A 21,168-nucleotide genomic window follows, 5' to 3' on the forward strand; every position below is an offset into this window, starting at 1 on the left:
GTTCCATAGTAAGAAATACAATCTCTTGCTTCTGCATCAATTTTAGTAACTGATATGAAGATTCAGACCAAGAACTGAGATTCAGATCTTTACCAACCAATAAGCTGGTAAGGAGTCATGCGTCTCTTTTTGTTGGAAAAGTTTTTAGGTATAGCTCCTCTGTTTTACACATTCTGTTCTCTGTCAGCACACGCCACTACCTTCCAGACTTGGACACCCATCATAGCTCTGTCCTTTCCCTCCTTCTCTTCTCTTTAGACTCACTCTCCCCACCTCCTCTTTTTCTGCCTAATTTTCCAGTAGAACAAATGCACTTTTAAATTCAGCTTTTATTTTTCTGTTGTTGTTCTGCTGTCTTTCACATGTCCTCCTGTAATCTACAATCCCCTTCTCTCTAGATTGTCTTCAAAGGGTGCTGGATCATGAACATCTCTCCTAACACTTCTATCACCTTCTTTTCAAACTTTTGCCTGAAGTTTGGCATTTTTTTCCGGCTGCATCTTTAGTACTTAACATTTCTGTGAAGCATATAATTTATCATATATAAATAGCCTCAATCAGATAGCCACTCAAAAATAATAAGCTTCCAGCAGCTTTTCCATCCAGTTATCTTCAGTTTCCTCCCCTCTTCAGGTTTTTTTCTATTGCTGCATTAACAGACAAGCTGTATTTTCTCTTTGCCTTAAATTCACATCTCAGAAGAGGAAAAAACCCACCTCCTCATAGATATTAAAGTTTTCTATCCCATTTGCTAGCCTGCACTGCTTTTTCTGTTGAGCTTTTGTTTAGGTCAATCCTGCTACCTAATTGCCATTTGGCAGCTAACTCTCCATCAGTCCAGATCAAATGCAGTGTCCTGGTTTCAGCTGGGATGGAGCTCATTTTCTTCCCAGTAGCTGCTGTGTTTTGGATTTAGTATGAGATTTGGTATGTGAAGACTGTTAATGCACTGATGTTATTAGTTGTTGCTAAAGAGACCAAGGACTTTTTTTCAGCTTCCTGGGTTTCACTAATGCGCAGATGCAAGAAGCTGGAAGGGGTATAGCCAGTACAGTTAACCCAAACTGGCTAAAGAAAGTATTCCATACCATAAACATCATGCTCAGTATATAAATAGGAATTCACCAGTGGGTAGTGCTCTCACTCATTCTTTCACTGCTCAGGATCAGTTTTGGTTTTGTTCCGTGATTGCTGCTCGGGATGGGCTGTATCGGTCATTAAGTAGTGATAAATTATGCATAATTTGTTTTGTATGTTTTATTATTCCTATATTGTATTATTAATATATATATAATTATCTCTTCCTTTGCTATCCCAGTAAACTGTCTTTATCGCAGCCCATGAGTTTTCCTTCCTTCCTGATTCTCCCCTCTGTCCCCCTCAGGAGGGGGAGCGAGCAGCTACATGGTACTTGATTGCTGACTGGGGCTAAACCATGACAGGTAGGGAGTATATATACAATATCTGATGCAAAATATTTGAACAAACACCCTCTCCTTCCAAAACACAAAACAGCCAAATAACAAAGAAAAAAAAAATCTCTTACTGGGAAAAAAAAATAATAAGATTTTGCTTTTTCATCTTTCAGCACTAGTTTCCTTCAACGTCTCCTGTGTACCTCTCTCTGTCTTCTGGCCTTCACTGAGCATAAAAAGTCCTGCCAATTTTTACCAGACCACTCCTGGCTTCCAGATCTTATGTGTCAACAGTTAAAATATTCATTCTCATGAAGGACAATTTCTCTAAATTAAATCATAGAATCATAGATTCATCATATGTCCATCAATAAAATCCATAGCAAATCCTTTCAGGCTGTATTAAAACACTCTCACTTTGAAGATATCCTTCTCTTCTAATGTCTGGAAGAAGAGCTGGTATGTGTTGACCATCTCCACAATTACTTTCCTGCACTTCAAGTTCTGCATTCATGTAAGGATTAAACTTCAAAATGTACCATCATGCAGTTCATCACCACAATTATTAGTGTGTCTAGAGATTGTCATTGAATAGATGCATAGAACCACCGCTCAAGTTAGTCTTAAAAAACATTTCCATAGCATAGTGATGTATAACCTATCACCATAATTACAAGATAATCTTGCATCCCACTGTTTTGTACTTCACTTGACTTGATGTGGACAATACCATATGGACAGAGACTAAAAATTGAATATCATATCCCTGTGCTACATCAGCAAGAGCTAAACAAAACACATCAATAACAGTCAACAGTTGCAGCCTGGGCCATCTGGTCACAAAGGCCCATATTACCAAGACCGTTTTAAAATATTTTAACCTCGCTATTTTCCCTCAGGAATGAAGGATAATATTCAAAAGCTTAAATTCTGCTAAAAGGTGAGATTCCTCTACCTACAAGCACAGCACGCCTATGATAGTTATTTAATTAAGAGGCACTCTAATGAAGGGTGTGTAAATGGCAAGGCAATAATCTCATTCCTAAGCGAGTACGCTAGAAAGCCAGTAGCAGCATAGAGAACAGCCTCTACACATGTATTTCCTTGTTAAGCTAAATAGTAATTTGAATTTTTGCAATTAATTAAAACAAACCTTCTTTTTCCCAATTTGCAGTATCTCCTTCTTGATTTATATTACCAAACCTTAACAAATAAAGTCCTCTAAAATCCCCATGGGTTTTTTTGTTTATGTTATCATTTCCTAATTGTGAAATAATATGTAATTAATTGTTCTCCTCATGCTCTCCTATTTTTGCACATTTGCCCTGATCCCAGCTAAGTGCTAACAAGCAGCTCAACTGTTGGTTACTGCGGCAATCACTTCCAACCAACCACGTGCATTTCCAGGCAACATAGCATGGGTTAGAAAGCAATAGCAGTCAGGACAGACAAATAAACTACACTGGTAATTTGCTAAAACAAATGAAAGAAACGGAAAATAACACACTCAGAGTGTAACTGGAAACTTGACTCTCTTGATGCAACCCAGGATGCGGTTGGCCTTCTGGGCCGCAAGGGCGCATTGCCGGCTCATGTTGAACTTCTCGTCCCTTAGCACTCCCAAGTCCTTCTCCTCAGGGCTGCTCTCCATCCATTCTCTGCCCAGCCTGTATTTGTGCCTGGGATTGCCACAACCCAGGTGCAGGACCTTGCACTTGGCCTGGTTGAACTTCATGCGGTTGGTACGGGCCCACCTCTCCAGCCTGTCAAGGTCCCTCTGGATGGCATCCCTCCCTCCGGTGTGTCAACGGCACCACACAACTTGGTGTCATCAGCGAACTTGCTGAGGGTGCACTCTATCCCACTGTCCATATCGCCAACAAAGATGTTGAACAGGGCCAGGCCCAACACGGACCCCTGAGGGACGCCACTCGTGACTGGTCACCACGAATTGGGTATCTAAGGCTCTTTAGATTAGCACACACTATTCTATTTCTGAAGACTTCATGGCCTGTCTTATGAAGATCTGTGACATGTCAAAAAGACCTAAAAGAATTGCTTTTATTTTCAGCATTGACAACTGAATTTTTTAGTTAGGGCACAACAGACTCTCTTCCTTATTACCAGTATGTCTGAGGCTCCAAATCTTTTTATTTATGCTTTGTTAAACATTCATTTAAAATTACTGCAACTGACCTGAATATTTCATTATTTTAAATATATCTAAAATTTTGGTATTTCATGACACATACACACTCTGTTGTTACTCCTTGCAACAGACTACAGCAAAAATACTAACATCTAGATACCTAAATTAGAAATATATTAAATATATGTGTATATATATATAAAGACTTTTAAAATTGATGACAGCTAAAACTATTTCAAGGTGCTGATCATTTGCAGTTAGTATAATTTAAACATTCATTGAGGATAGGTATATCTAACGGCCTTTGAAAAACAGACTACCAGTTACACTTACACTTCTGTTTGTACATAATCCAATGCACTTGTAATTCCTGACTAGCATTTCAGGAACAATAATAAACAAAGATGACAAGATGCTAGAAAAACATTTAAGTACAAATAGGACCTGATTCATCTCATTCTGCTTAATGAACCTCAGTTACCATGACTAACATCCTAAACTCCCAATAAAAATACTTAATGAAGGCACTTCTAAAAAGCAACTCAAAAGAACTCAGATCTAAAAAACTCAGTTTTCATGAGTAGCAGGGGTGGAAGAGAGCAAGTAGAAATAAATCAATAACAAAAAAAAAAAAAAAGAAAAAAAAAGAAAGGCTATAGATCTCTGTATCCACAGCCTTTTAAATTCACTCACTGCTTAAAATTGCAAAATAGAAGTCTTAAAAATTAACTATTTATCACTAACATATTAACCAACAATATCTACTTTAGTTACTGATCATTAACTCTCAAACACTGAAATGTGAAGGGAAAAGTTCATAAATGGCTTTAGAAAGTTTAGGGCACTAAAAAAATACTTCAGGAAGACAAAAAACTTAGATATTTAGGAGATCAGTATAAATGATTGATGAGGAAGGGGAGAAAATTAAATCTTCATAGATTATTCTTTCTTTTTACTGATTCGAAAACAACCTTTCCTAATTATTAAAGTAACCGATTAGGTGCCGTCTGGCTAAATTACACATCGATCGTAGAGTAAAATTCTGTCCTCGAGCTGTGCGTTTAGCTCTAGTGATGGTGTCGGAGGGGATTAGGAATAGACTCCACGGCTGAATAGGCTGACGTGTCATTAACACACCTACTGAAGTCAGAGTAGTGCACAGGAGTCCCCGTTTCAAAACTGCCAATGTGCAAAATATATCCATGTAATTACAACTCTGATTCTTAAATGGCCATTTGAACAATTATTGGTATTTTAGTTTTAATGGCTTTTTTTAAAAAAAAATACTATATCTATAAAATCGGTATATCTGAAGTTCTGGAAAAGTAGCTGTTAGAACTCTTGTGTCTCTGGTTGCCTGCAGACACAAGAAAACCTTTCCACTTCTTTGTCAGATCTTCACAAACAACAAAAAATAAAACAGAAAACACCTGCAAAGACTTATTTCATCTTTGGACACTATAAATTAATTAAGGAATGAACAAAAGACATTTTTACATGTAATGCTTTATGAATTCCTCCTAGATCTTGAGAATGGAAACAAGATAGGTCACACTACGCAGTAGGATATTCTCCATAATATTCCTGGCCTTGATTTCAGCCTCGGTCTAACACACAGATACACAGCTACCTGTGTGGCAGTCTCCACTGAAGATAGCAATTGCACGAAAACGTACAGCTCCGACTAATGCTTTTTATCAGAACGTCTGCTGTTGAAGTCTGCCATCAATACAAAGCCATTTTCATTTGTCTACACAACATCAACAGAAAAACAATCTTCTCTGTCCAGTTTTATGTTTCTTAATTTTTTCTGGCTATTACTACCAACGTGACAAGCATTGCAAAATATTAAGAGAAACAGATCAATTACTTAGTAGCAAAATTTTATTCCGTTCTTTGTTGACTTACCTTGCCAACAGATCTGGGGAATGGTGGTCTTTGATTTTCAGGAATTAATATCGGGGTTGCCAAAATAGCCCTTTTTTGTCTTGGAATTCCAAGATTGCCCTCGATCTTAAAGATTTCCTAAAAAAAAAAAAAAAAAAAAAAAACAAAAGACAAAAAAAAAGACAAAAAAAAAAGACTAATTAGGAAGACATTCAAAATAATATTCAGTTATTTCCATTCACTGCATCTTTAGGCAAAACTAACATGAACTAACAGATTCTACGTTTTGTATTATATGTTTTCCAGCAAATAATAATAACATTTCAAACTATTTATTTAAATCTTTCAGGTTACTGCACTTATCACAGTGACAGTAGACACTCTGTGTTCCTGTAGACGCGTTTTAAACCTAAGCAAGTGTGTCTACCATCCTAACCTGACGACTGGTTGAATCATAAATCTTAAATAAAGTCTGGCTTACCTCAGATACTTGCATGAGACCTGTAAAAATCCACACTTTAAGTGCCTTACATAGTTTTCACATCTCAAGTCACATCTATATTCGGTTGCTCCTCAGTTCAAGCTTTTAATCAAACTGAACTTACAGGTGAATTTGCTGAGACTGTCCCCAGCTAATGAATTCTCAATAAACACCAAATTCTCGTAAGTAAAAAAAAAAAACAACAAAAAACAAACAAAAAAAAACAGATACCAAAATCAAATGCAACTTACAGTATCAGCTATTAGGGGTTTGTTTTTTTTCTTTTGTGTTGGGTGTTTTAGGTTGTTTTGTTTTTTTTTTTTTCTTAGAGAAAATTCCATGGTACTGTAACAGAAAGAATCAAAATAGAAGTGGTTCATATGTAAGTCTTTCTTTTCCTGCTGCAGTTTCTGGAGTATTTAGTTCCAGCTGAGCTTCAGGCAATTCAGCACTTTAAGGCAATTCAGCAAACTCTTCATAGTGGCCTCTGGCCCCTGGAAAACTCTGTCAGTCAAATCTTTGCCTTCCCTCCCCTTCTGCTCTCTGATCCTTTCAGCGCTCTCTCTGCATGGTCTGCGGAGACCACCTTCTTCCTTTTGCTTCCTCCTACAGCCTCTGCAACTCTCTTCTCCAAGCACAGTTACAGTTTGCACTGTTACAGTTACAAAACCGGCTTCTGCCCATCTCTCAAAGCTCTCCCCTTGATCCAGGTCCCTTTTTGATAAAACCAAAACAAAACCAATCCAACACACAAATCTGTTGAGAATCGTGCAACAAAAAGATCTAAATCACTACTATTCATTCAGGTTGTCATGACTGAGAAACTTAAGTTTCTCAGCCAATTCTAGAATCTATGTTGTTGTTTTAACAGTTGCTACTTCATTACATAAGGAGAGCTCCATCCCTAGGCTGTGTTTTTAAAAAACTGAAAAGCTGAATGAGTTTTCTTGGTGGCACAGTCTGGACACCCATCGGTCAAGAAATCCACAGGCTGCTCCTGCTGCCACCTGCATAGGTGCTCCATCTAACGAGTCCATCATCACCAAAACACTGCTCTACCTCTACTAGCTTTAGGATCACTTTTCAAATTTGACAACAAACTCAAGGGGAACTCAAGACTTCAACAGTCAGGTTTAGACATGATAAAGTCAAAGAGCAGTGGGAACCATGCAGAGAATCCCTTCTCACAATTTTGCCAATTTTCATAACTTTTTTAGGTCACCCTGATACAGAGTTCCCATCTCTCCCAAAAGCTTTGCCACTTCTCTCTGATCTTTCAGTCTGCCTTCCACTTGGGTCTCTATTTTTGTCTTTCAATTCCTCTCCCAAAAGAATTTTCCCTAACAAAAATTCATGAGAAAGTTCAACACAAAAACATTTAAAGTGTCAAATAAAAAGCAAGGGGCTGATTCTGTCCAAAGGCAAATGCACAGAGCAGTAAGCTTTCAAAGTCACTTACACTGTAAACACAGCAAACAGTTTGGCTCCATTCTAAGGAAAGGAAAAGTGACTACTGGTACATCTAAGAGGAAATACCAGTTCTTTAGCTCAGCAGCAGCAATGTTCAACTGATCACAATTTTCACTCATGCTAACTCCTACTTTAATGGTTGCCCTTCAGCTCATGAAAATGTAAGGAAGAACTCCCAGACGCATGCTCTCTGGGAATGAGCAAGACATTGATTCAGATTTACATCTTGCTGTATCATAGAATCACAGAGTGGTTTGGGTTAGAAGGGTCCTTTAAAGATATCTAGTTCAACTCCCATGCAAGGAGCAGGCACATCTCCAAGCAGATCAGGTTGCTCAGAGCCTCATCCAACCTGATCTTGAATATTTCATATTTCTTTCTATGCTAGTTTGAGGAGTAAAAGGAATTTTCAGATTGTTCAATATCCAGACATCCAAATTTTGGTTGTTATAGATCCATAAGCAATTTTGCTTAATGTTAAGCAGTTACAACTGACGGTTTGACCCTCAATGAGTATAATAAGACAGAAACAAAGGAATCTGAAATACGTGCACTTAACACCTGATTCAATAGTCAAAACACTGGATGGGTAGATATATTGCATATATAATAATTTTTACTGAATTCACCTGTTTAATTTCTTTAAGAAGTAACCCAGGAGGGATATGAAATTACTCCAGGCAGAGTTGGCAATTTTGCTTCAAATTTCCTTACAATATGAGGCTAGCATTATAACAGGAGTCGTCTTTTGCCTCTCGACACAAATGAAATCCACAAAAGAGTTATCCATCATCTTTGCTGGAACCAGCTGATCAGAGACTACAGTACCTATCCTGTTTTTGTAGCAGCCACGACACCAGACAAGTATTTATGTGTCGTGAGTCTGGAGCTGGCAGTCTGGAGAGCTTAGATCGGCATGTCCCAGAGGGGTGGTGTTTAACCAGCACCCAGAGCGCCAATGGCTATGATACCATCTGCTTCTCCCATGCTTGCTGCTTTGTACAGCAATCACAAATCTAAGGTGTGTGTCCAGAAATATCCATCCACAAGCAATTAAAAAAAAAAAAAGAAATTGTAACAAATACATGCCTCTCTAGGAAAAGTGCACCAAAAATTAAAATTCTGGTTTTCTGATTGTTTTTTTTTTTTTTTTTGAACCAAAATGGCAGGAGATAAATCCTACCGTGTTGTTCTTTTTTACTATGTAACTGCAATACCACATCTGTGATTCACTATCTCTCAGTTGCTATTTTCATAGAAAGTGGATTATCTGAACAGAATACAACTATAATTTCACTGTCCACCATTTCATAATCAGCTTTTACACTCTGTTTTTTATTTCATTAAATTCCCTTTCTAGACGTGGAATTGAACAGCAATAGTTCAGCACCCAATATGCTGATTCACTGGAAACAAAGTTTGACTACCCATTCACATTAAACAAGCAACAAACACAGCCTCCTTATTTTTTCAGCATTTAGGTTAGGCTTTTATTGAACGATGCCAGTCTGCCCAACCTATGATGCTATACAGGTTGAAATTTCCACAGATCCCTTGAGAACTCTCCGGTCTTTTTTGTTTTTCTTTCTTTATACCAGGAGTTCTTGAGAGCATTGCAGTACTTGAATATTTGAATGAATGGCCTGGTCACTTTCCACTAGCAGGCACCATTACTCTTGGCAAAGAAAATTTCATTAGAACTTGTCATGGGAATAAGGTGGCTGAATACTGATATCGATTTGTCACAATAAGGGTTGGAAACATCACCGGAGTGGCAATCTGTAATCCACTACGGTGACCAGAAAAGCGCTTGAGTTTCTTGCCATTTAGTTATTTTTATACACTAAGCGTGACGATATAAAATGGGGTCTGTCCCACATACAAAGAAATAAACAAAATTAATTGGATGCTTGTTGCAAGCAAAATTCCTCTGAAATAGAAAATGAGATGTGGTATTCAGTGGTGTATCAATCTTCCTACAAAATAACAACACTACATTAAGACTGAAAAACTAAAACTGCATGCAGATCTACTCAAAAATAAATATTTTTTATATAATTATCAGCTGAAATTTCACAATTGTGCTGTAATACTTATTTGCTTTATGTATGTTATTTTTATCATCAGAACATTGTTATTATTAGTAGTATTAACAGTTTAAAAATTCTAAAACATATGCCAAAATAGAAAAATATTTTCTCATGTTGTTAATAATACAAAAATTAAGAAACACGCTGGAACTTTACTTTTAAGTTTAAACAAATAATTAACTCAATGAATAAAGTTAAAAATTGTAAAGGTCAAGGGATTACACACAAATATCTGCTCAAAAGTATTCTGTCCTCAATGCGTGTTAATGTTACCCTAAAAAACACATTGCGTACTCTAGAAACACAAATCCAGCTAAAATCTAGCATGCTAAGGGAAATCAGGTGTATCGGAGCACATAAGCTTCCAGGCTTGTGAAGCACAGTCAGATCTAACATCTGGGTAATGGCAATTGCTGGTGGAATCTGATTTAATTATGCTGGGTGTTTCTACCCTTATAATTGTTACATAAATAGAGAGGCAGGTCCTTACATAGCCTAACCAATATACACATTAACTGCATAGACACTTGGTAATCTCAGAGTACAGCTTTGCCATTATGCCATTCACCTAGCTCTGCTGTATGTATTTCTATAGCATGGAGGTGCCTTTTATCTTTACAGGAGTCAAGAACACATTAGGAAACATTTTATTCCTGTTCAAATCATTTGGTCATGTGTAAATCGTAACTATTTTAATGCTAATTTATTCTAAAGTATCTTTGTAATGCATTTGTGACAAAATGTCAGCTATCGTGGAGACAAATCTGAACTTTTGCTTTGTGAAATGATACATTCCATTATTGTCCTGAACCTCTGCAGTATCTTTTGTGATGGAAAAGTTCTGTTTCTATTCACAAATAGTTTCATTTATCTTCACACCTGCCTTATTCTGTGTCAGGGAAAAGTTTTTCTAAGATGATAATGGACTCAAAGCCGTTAACTTTCCCGTTGTACACATTAACAATGGGAATTACCTGTTCTGAGAATACTACAGAAATGACAACCAAGTGCCTTTTCTTTTTTTTTAAATCAACATTTGAGACTTTTCTTGTCATCATTTAGTGACTGTTATATTCATTTCAAACCATATGTGAATCACCTCCTTTTTCAGGAAATCTCATATTGGTTCCACACTGCTCATTAAATATAATGAGGTATCCCTCATACACAAACAACCAAATATGCTCTGACTGACTGCATCTGTCAAACAGCATTGCAAATGCAGGCTTACGGCTGACCTTATGCCTCTGTCTTCACCAGGATACACTAACAACACATCACTTATCACCATTAAAAATACCCCTCTTCCCATCTCTACTGTGCTTACACTGGTTGCAAAGCAAACAAAACTAGACAGCGTCTACAGCATGCCAGGAAAAAAAAAATAAATTGTTAAAGATGTCCCAAAATCTTCAGTAACTTAAGTAAATGTAGTGTAAACAATCGATGCAATTGCCAAGACATACAAGCCTTAAGAAAAGTGTCCTGTAATAAAAATTTACTTAGAAAAAAAGTTTGGTTTTCCTTTTTCTTTTAACAAAAGCATCTCCTGTTAGGTTAGATACCAAACTGATACTGAAAATAGTACTAGAAACACAGCAGAGTTCTGAAGCAATTAAAACCTTCCACAAATCTGATCTTTTGGAGACTTTACCAAAGAAAATTCATTGCACAGCTGGACACAAAGCCTTAACTTCTTACTCTTGATAATCCTGCTGAGTGGATTCCTCTCTTCACTCATATTGGAGGAACTCAAAATGTGAGAACTTCCCTTTAACCCCCAGCAAGCTTCACAGATGTTGAAAACACCTTTATTTCAACAGAGAGAAGGAGAAAGAACACATAGAATATATCTAAAGTCTAGGGCAGGATAAATGATTCAAAGATTAACCCTTTTGGTGAGGCAGTAACCTATATAAAGCCACAAAATCTGTGGGTCAGCAGCACACAGCTGACAGCTCCAAACGTGGAATAACACAAACACTCAGGAACAACCTGTTCTGTGTTTCACTTCTGGGATATAAAACCAATTTCTAATACAGAAAATTTATTTCTTATGTAAAATAAATCCTATTCATAGCTGAAGTTGCACAACCTTGGAACAATAGCTTTCTACATCTTGCTGCAGGGCAGCCAGCTGCAAGCGTACGGAAGAAAAACTAACGCATTTTATACCTATGTTCTGGATTGCTCAAGTGCTATGGAATTCATTGCATTATAACAGTACTGCACAAAAGCAATTTCATGATAGCCTAAAGCAATAACACTGTATGTTAAAGTTATGTGTACTGTTTAATGGATCTAATAGCTGCAGTCCCGGTCCCATGTCTGAACGGATGCATAAAACACACTTCTTCCCTGAAAGGCTCCAAGTTGTGATTACAACAAAAACGTTCTCAGTCCTGCTCCTCAACATTTTTTTTAAAGCCTCATAGTCCTTGTCATCCATCAATTTCTTCATCATCTCTATCCCCTCAACAAAACAACCCTTCATCTAATGCCAAATATTGATTATTTACCTTGCTATTCTTTTCTAAACTCTTCACAATCCTTCTGTTTTTCCTGTGCAGCTCCTGCATTCCCAAATAACAGCTCACTTGCTCTTGCTCCAGGTCTCAGTGCAATTCAGCAAGTCTTTCTTTAGAAAACATTCATTCCTTAACATTCATTTTGAATTTGTTTCTCTTGAACACTGATGATACAACTCTACCAAAACTGAAGTAATCTCAAATATGCTTTTTTTTTGTTTGTTTGTTTCCAGAAATAACCCGTTTTTTTTTTCCTATACTTAGATTTCTTTTTTTGAGCAACATCCATCTTGGCATTACAACTCCAAACCTTTCCTATGTCACCCATCTTTATCAGATAACCAGTTTCATTGTCCCACCAGAAACACAGCCAGACTTAACACGCCTGAATTCCTGGTAGATTTGGGAATGCTTCTGGTGCAGGAACTTCAACTCATTCAAGACAAGAAAAGTAACGGCAATTCCTCATAAATTCATACTTTAACCCCTAACTTTCTAATTGGAAGCTGACACGAAATGCATGAAGTACTGCAGCAAATAGATTTGTACATTCCACAGATCAGTCTAGAGCTGGTGAAATCCCACTGTAATCCCATAAGAAGAACCCTGTTCTCCTCTTCCCCTGCCATTTTCCCAATGCACAGCCACCCAAGCCCATTCAAAGAATGTATAAATTCTGTTAAATCACAACAGTGGCATTTTAGACTCAGTCTTTATTTAAAATGAGAATTAAGTCACATCATGTTGGACAGATACACACGTTAAACATTATCTTTTCCTTCTCACACAATATATCACTAATCCTGACAGTCCAGAAAAACATCTTATTTTCCCATCCTATGAAATTCTAATAGGGTAAAATGAGGAATTCAGCCTTTGGCCAGAGATTTCACAAAACCCAGAAAAAATGCAGACACTGACTGTATGTCCTACAACCTTGCGCGGTACATTTTTGCAACCTGAACTGTGCATGTGCAGTCAGTTGGGCACATCCAGATGATTCATACTCTTTGCACAGTACAGATTGGTATTGTGAAAAAAAAAGAAAAAAAAAAAAAAGAGTCAGTTATCTCATACTGGAAAATGAGATCCCCTCTTATTAAGAGTCTGAGAAGTCTGTTTCTTGCTCCAGTAATCAAGGGCAGTTTAACTGGGAGGGAGTTTCAACACTTTTCTTTCCGTTAGTACTGGTACATGTGCTTGCATGTAATATAATGCAGCAGTCACGCCGCTGCATCAGTTCCTCCATTCCATTAGATCAGAGCTGTACTGACTCCTCTTAAACTAGTGTTACATAATACTGCAAAGCAGGAATGCATTATGTTTAGATCACGGATCTGCACAACAAAAAAAAAAAAAAGTCTGGATATATTCTATTAGATTGACTATGCATGCATGGTGCTCTACAGAGCTGGCACTCTTGTGCTTTCCTATGCAGGAGCTGCCAGACTGACAAATGAAGTGCTAGTCTGTGATGAAGACAAAATGTTCACTTAGATCTGGGCTACAGTAAAACTCCTCATTCACCAAGCTCAATTTGAAATTTGGGTGAAAGAGCTGAAATGTTAGCGCATTAATCCACTTCACGGCTTGGTCCAGCTACTCAGAACAAATTAATTAACAGGCATTAACTGAGTCTAAAGAGCTGAAATCGTAGCCTATTAATCCACTTCACAACTTGGGCTGTATTTTTACTCTTCAATACAAACAAATTAACAGACTGTGACTGTCCGATACCAGAAGCTTAATTCTACTCTGTGATACAAATAGATAGTGTTGTAGTACCTTGTGGACAGTTTCTTATCGCTACTTGAATGGCACTGGTGTTGGTACTGGACTTGGACTATATTTGTCAAAAATACAAGACCTGAACACACCCTGTGTTATTTGTTTCCACCACAGTGACTGACAATTAAATTCACAGGACAACGTCCCTTGGTTCTAAACCTTGCATTAGTCAGGACAGTCTCAAAGACCTACATAGTACTACTGAAGAAGACAGTAGGCAGGTGAAGTTCTGACTTACATGAGAAGTATCTAAAAAATTCACATGCAATAGAACAACTTTTTAAAAAATATGGCTACCACTTAAAAAACCCAGTCATTCATTCAAATTTTGCTTCTAGTACAACTGCTGTAGAACTTGTAAAATACACTAGTTAGAAATAGCAGCATCGTTTTGGCTTTGTTGTATCTATTTGGGGGTGGGAAATCAAAGCTCAGCTTTTTTTGCAGAACATCTCCAGAAGAAAAGTGAAACATGCAAGATGGAGACCCAGACATAGGCTCTGAGATCTCAGTGGATTCTCACATTTCTCCTTAATCACAGGCTGGCAATTAAGTCTAATTCAGGAAATTCAAAGAGTTTACCTGTCAGGAATCAGGAGCAAATTAATTGCTATACTGAAACAGATCAATGATTCATGAGCTGTAACATCAAGCTGCTAACAATATTAATTGCCACATACTTTAGGAAAAGGAGCCTAAAATGGCAGGAGTTATTAGTTTACAATGGTTTGAAGGATTTTTTTCCTGGATATAACTGCTGAAACTAAAGTCAAGTACAGCTTTACAATACATGAAATGTGACATTGATAGTTCAATACTGTATATCAATAAAATTCTTATGTTTGGACCTGAGCATTTTACCCTAACAACCTGCAGTCATAGTAGCATAGAAATATTTATATACCCTACTTCACATCAGTTGAATTTTAACTGAGTGCCTCTGTGGGATGACAACAGTCACCATCTACACAAAAACCAAGTAAACAGCTTTTATTTCAAGTCTCCTGGCCAAGAGAACACAGATCCAATCTTACTCTCAGCCTGCGGGCCATCAGTTTGGAAACTACACTGGTACTCCTACCCCGCTTCCTAGCTTTTGTAGCATTGGCCATGGGCTACCTATGCCAGGTTTCCAATCAGTGGGAAGCAGCATCCAAGATTATTGAAAAGAGATAATACTCTCAAAACCATCAGAGCAGGTTTGGAGCACTCCATTCCTCCTTATTGACTACAATGGAGTGATTGAATAGGGACAGACAGTCCAATGGTCAAAGCATTCATAGCAGATAGAAGAGATACAGATTCAGTATTGTTCTAATAATCATTTCCAGAGACATTCCAGTGAACCACATTATTTACACCCCACAGATCTAAAAACTCTACTCAGGTCTCTTGATTTTCAAACCAGTGTCTTTCTGAAAAAAAAGAAGTGATGCACTCAAATGCATTCAAAAACATGAGCTCTGACCAAAACAGAGTATTATCCACCCCTTAGCTTCCACTTGACTTTTTTTCATATTTATTCAGTTCTGTCAGATAAGTTTTATTTTTATCTATACAGATTGTCTTGCTCCCAAAGACAATGAAGTCATTAAAATCAGACCTGTGATGTCTGCTGCCTTTACTGACACAATGGAATTTAAAGAGGAGAATTCTAGAATTAAAACTCGAGTTCTCACATCTTAAGCTAAATCAGCAAAATCTCTCTACTCCTCACAATTATCCATCATGCAGCTTGCCCCAGAAGAATCTCAACTGGACTGTATTTAAATGACATTATGAACTTGTAAGATGAATTCTTCACTTCTCGCCACATATGCCAAGTACAAATGTTCTCGTTCAAAATGTGACCAAAGACCCATTGTGTATATCAGATTATGCACAGCATGTTGCTTCTAGGAAGTGCAGAATTTCCAATGAATGTAAGAAAATTAATTCTACTCTGTGTTATTCAACTTTCTTTGCACCGTTCTCTTTAGCATCTGAACGTAGCAGTGCAACAAAATAAAACTATGAACTCAGTGCTTAAGGTTCTGTCCCTATTGCCTGAGCATTTCAGAGTGGAGTGAAGCACAGCAAGAGTTTGTTAGCTTCAAATAGCTTTATTTTGCTGAATGTGTCTCACAGAGACAAGTTAATAAATTTCATCATTCATAATTTGATACATTTTTGGCCCTGTTTCAGTTTACAAACTGTCCATTAACAGACCTTGAAATCTGTGAACAAATACATTATCTACCATTATACGCAAGTTTCTCAGATGAGTAATTTTTGATCTTCAGATTGCTCAGGCAGTTGCTTAGAAACATTTGTCTATATTAGTTGCACAAGTAATGTGGCATTATTTTTCTTTTCAGATTGGATGGCTTCTGTGAATAAGCAACAGAGCATGAAATGCAAATTTCATGATATAAAATTCAAAACTTGCTTTTGGCAAGGACCTGATTTATTACATTTACAGCACAAGATGAAAACAAAAAGGTTATCTCTGATCTGAATGACTTGACAGGGGAAGTAATGCCTGTGCCACTTGAAGAACTAGTAGGGTAAATTGCAAAAATAAACAAACAGTTTTTTTTTTAAAAAAGGAATTGCATTGAAGCAGTGGAGGGCATGGCCTGGGGAGCTTATTTGGCTGAAAAAAAAACCAAACCCACAAACCATTCAGAGAAACATAAAGATGATAAAGAGTAAGATGGAAGTTTGGAATAGTCTTGCTATGGAATGAAATGGAAACTGCAATAATTTATTTTACCAGTTATCTACAAAGAAATTATGAGTTTATCTTCTATTGATTAGTACTTTCTATGGATTCATACTTTCCTAGATTAAAGCATAGGTAGTTGGGTCTGAAAAAAAAAATCATGGAGATTCAAGGAAATTATTATTTCAGAGTTTTGAGCAAAGAAAGAGAAGCAAGTAGTCTTGTTAATATTGATATTAACAGCCAGGTCTCATTCAATAAAGTTGAAGAAGTATTTCACTGGAGGTAATACAGAAATACAGTAGAATCTTTTTTTTTCTGCTGATGATATAAATATGAGAAACACTAAACTCACACCTTTTTGCTTCTTTTAACTTTGCAAAAGAACCACTTGTATTTGCCTAAGTGTTTCTCCACTGATAGTAATGATTTTTCTTCTCTACTGGATGCAATGATTTAGAACAGCAAAATCATTGGCTCAAAACTAAATATAGAATTTTACTAGCAGAGGCTGCTGCTTTCAGTTAAAGAGAACCAAATATGGGAAAACTATGTTACTGAGCACTCTCTCAGGCTGGGATCCAGGCTACTTCTACAAACTACAAAGCCTACATTCAAAATATAGCCAAAGTCATCAAGACCAAATCAAACAAACCCTGAAAGAGGAAATACTGCTAAAGCAATGGAGAAAAACTTGGAAAACAAAACAACAGTATTTTTTTTCCAGAAAATATTTAAACCCAGGCTGCAAGGACTGATGGCCAGTAAAACCATTTGCGAAGAAGAAAATACATTGGAGTCTTTTGCTGACTTGTAATAAAGGTACTGGGTTTAATTTTTAGTGACACTTGTGACAGCCACAGAGATCAATCTCATCCCACGACTAACGAGGTAAAGTCTCTGACTAACCTTCCCACCACTCCCCTTTCAAGCCAGCAGCTCTGCTAGAAACTAATGCCAGTGGGTCCCAAATGACAGCACGTGTGCCCAGCAGCTGAAGCCTGACATCAGTGCAAAATATCTGTGCCACTCATGATTTAAAACAGGCTTCATTTTGGGTGGACTATGACTAAACCATGATTAAGATCAAATCCTTCTGTGAGCAGAAACAGCATTGAGTGAATATGAAATATGTAGGCACAGTCCTTGCTTACAGTTTAATGGCCTATCCCATAAATCCCAGTAAAGGCATGCCACAAAAGCAGCCAGAAGTAGTGTCACACTCTGAACACTTCTCTCAACATTCACTCAAATGCCAAAGAGTTATTAATGAAGTATTAAAACACTGAATATGAATTTGACTAGAAAACAAAGATATCAATTTTGATTTTAGCAAAAACAAAGTCTTCAATAAACCCAAATCACTCCACTGCATAATTTCAATCTCTGTATAAAAACTTACACATTTCTTAAATATGAAATAATCATTTTTTTTCCTCCCTTTCTTTCTCTAGCATACATCTTACATCATGCTCATTCATTTTCAATAGTATGTTGCTCCCTTCATAGCTGCATACAGAAACTTGGTTTAAGAAAGACTATGAGCTTATAAATAGCCATCCTTTGCTTGTCTTTTAAATAAGGCTGGAAAAAAAAAATAAAAAAGAACCAAAATCCTGAGCTAAGATTAAAAGCTGCATTCATATTAAAGAATGGTGTCTTTTTCCTATTGAAACTGCAGCGGTAGATTATTCTGTGCTGATAAAGTACTACAGTGGGCAAATAACTTTCTCATAATGAACACTGCTGTAAAACAATTTATCTACAAGAAAGGAAACAAGTTTGCATAATCCATTTATGGTTGATTCAGCTTTAGAGGAATTTGTTATATAAATATATCTCGCCCTGGGGAACTGTTTTGCCAAAATAACTAATAGAAGTGTTTGAGCAACTTAACACTGATAATTAATAGGATTTTTCAGTATCACAACAGACAATGGCATCTTCCCATGTGTATTAACCATCTCATCTCTGAAGAGACACAAACTGGCAGATTCCAAGACACAAATACATCAGAAAGTGGAGAATGAATTAACTTAGCACTTGCAAAAAATGCTAAGCAGATGACGTATTTTAGCCGATCATCAAAAAGTGTTTCACAGTTAAGAAACATTTCATAGCTCAGTAATTATCATGTTAAAAATCTTAATTAATAGTTCATCAATTGTTCAATTGTCATTTCTAATATTCTGCTATCATGCTAGGATGTTTGACTAAGTACCATTATGTTGTTACACACTTAGCTAGCAATCACCAGTTATGTTTTAAGTTTAGGTGTCAATATTAAATCATCAGGAAGGATTACCACAGGTAACTCCTTCACCGTCTCATCAATAATGCCTTGCCAACTACAATTCTGTAGAGACTTAAAATTTACAGTGAACCTTACCCGCTTTTGTGGTCACATAATTATTTTTATTATGCTTTGTGGCAATGCTGGCTGCCAAAAAAGGTTGTCCTAAAATCCCAGTGTGACAAAAATCAATTTTCAGATGCAAATAAGGGTGCCACAGGTGACATTTTTCATACCCAATAAATTGCCTGTCTGTGGCTTTGAACTAATGGACACATAAACAAGAGAGATTGGTGCCAAGGTATTGCATTATAACCTTAGTGAAGTTTTATGAGGCTCATGCCACAGGCTGTGAAGGGAAACTAAAACAGAGGGAGGAGGCATGAACAATTTGAGGAAACCTGTAAGAATATATATAGCTTTTTAAAATTATTTTACATTATTTTCCTTTATTTTTTCCTGAGCTCCGATCTCCCATCTACTTTTCGTCCTTTTTTTTTTTTTTTTCCAGTTTCAGTGCTCTTCATGACTCCTGCTGTCTGCCACAACTTCTACGTCATTATTGTTCTCCACCTCTTTTCTCCTCTATCCCTTACATGCCTTCCCAGTTTCTCTCCTGGAAATTTTGTACAAAGAGGATTCCTTTCCATTATTCTCTTTCAGTTCTGGCAACATTGATTCCATTCACTTCCACCACTTTCAAGTGCATTCCCTGGTAAGGAAATTATCCAAAGCCACTCCACTGCAGCATCCTCTGCAAAACCAGTGTGAAGAGCCACGAAGGTACACTTCACAACTTTGACACGTACTTCTCAACCACGATGTCCAGAGGACAGCATGAAAACGCAGTTTATCAATGTTATTAAGAATCTTTACAGCAGTTTTGTATGGGGAAGAGCTGGACTAAAGCTGCTGATCAGAACATCTGGGTAATGAAGCAGAACTAGCAGGCAGGCATCTCTGTGATGTCTCACTGACATCTCAGGGAGCTGTATTCTTCTTCAGAATTCCTGAGGTATGTTTATTCTTGCAATATAAATAGAAACATGATAAACCCAGTATATTTATACTATGTTGATAGTATTGTTCCCAACTATAGCTGAAATGAAAGATATGATTACATAATAGCTTTTCAAACCTCTTCAAAAGATTTAAGTAAAGTTCAAATCTTAAGCTTTTGAAACTTTGATCTTGAAATAAAGATCAATCTTTTTGTTATTTCACCTTTTTCTCATGTTAGGAAAACATTAATAGTACTAAGATGACAAAGAACTGAATCCTGCATTAGAGTCATCCCCATGCATATCCAGTTCCAAGACTGGGGTAATAACTTGGGGAAAATAAATTTAAAACACCCTTTTCAACCTCTTATCTTGGCATCCTCTGTAAATAATATTATTGCTGCTGGTGCTCCTTTGTTGTATTTTGAGTTCTCTTTGTTTTGGGGGAGGAGGGGGAAAAGGGTATTTTCTTCTGCTGCATATCTAGCTCCCTCCTTCTGGAAAATCAGAGCTCCCTCTAAAGTCAATAAACCAGTGCACCTTGACTTTGCCTGTCAGCACCTTCAGCACAACAGGGAAGCAGAACAGGCTTCTAATACTGTGCAGGCATAACTTTGAAAATCTAATTTCAAACTTCGCTTTGTGCCACTTGTTTGGTTAGCCAAATAGCATTAGCGTATTCCTCAGAGGCAATAGTTTATTCCCATTGCCAGAGCAACGCCTGGCAAAGCATGCATCTGGAATTCAGGGCAGCATGCCACAACAGTCTCCACCCTGTTCTTCTGAAAAGAGAAATTATGATGGAAAGTATGAAACATAGTGTTCCCTGCCTTTTAAGGTCACCACAGACATTTACTTCACAAGCTAGCTAATATACACAGCTCCTCTTTCTTACATCACTCCACTTCTTCATGGTCTTGTAAAGCATGCAAACATTTGGAAATCAAGTCTTTTATTCCAAAAATCCACAAGTGACTTTGGTGGCCAAGTTCCCTGATCAGATTAACTATCTGCATCACTGCTGGTAATGCAAAAAGTGCCTAGCAGAAAATTCACAGCTGGAGGAGAATTACCTTCTAGTAAATCTAGAGCACAGGAGAGTACCATGGTTGTTTCATCCTCTACAAGCACGGCAAGTACTTCAGGGCTGCACACACTATAGATTCGGATTAGTCGATGTAGAGCTCAATTTTATCCTGTTTTACAGTTCTTTCTGGAAGCACGTACAAGTTGCATGAACAAAACACCTATCCATAAGACTAAAAAATAGACCCTAGGAGTTTTAGCTTTTTCTGATGCTGAACCAAATTTGACCAGATCATAACCCCCAGCAGCAGAAGACACCAGTCAAACGATCAACTG

At 37.2% G+C, this 21,168-nt stretch overlaps 1 protein-coding gene across 2 annotated transcripts in view; it reads right to left on the reverse strand.

The window, feature by feature from the left end:
• Positions 1–21,168, reverse strand: part of CDH13 (cadherin 13) — a 476,767-nt gene that overhangs the window by 276,510 nt on the left and 179,089 nt on the right. For both annotated transcript variants that reach the window (XM_086757908.1, XM_086757907.1), the window contains exon 4: positions 5,473–5,589. In XM_086757908.1, the coding sequence (XP_086614034.1) occupies positions 5,473–5,589 (117 nt within the window). The remainder of the gene's footprint in view (positions 1–5,472; positions 5,590–21,168) is intronic.

Source organism: Chlamydotis macqueenii, chromosome 13 (assembly GCF_036417535.1).
Source record: "Chlamydotis macqueenii isolate bChlMac1 chromosome 13, bChlMac1.mat, whole genome shotgun sequence".
NCBI lineage: Eukaryota > Metazoa > Chordata > Aves > Otidiformes > Otididae > Chlamydotis > Chlamydotis macqueenii.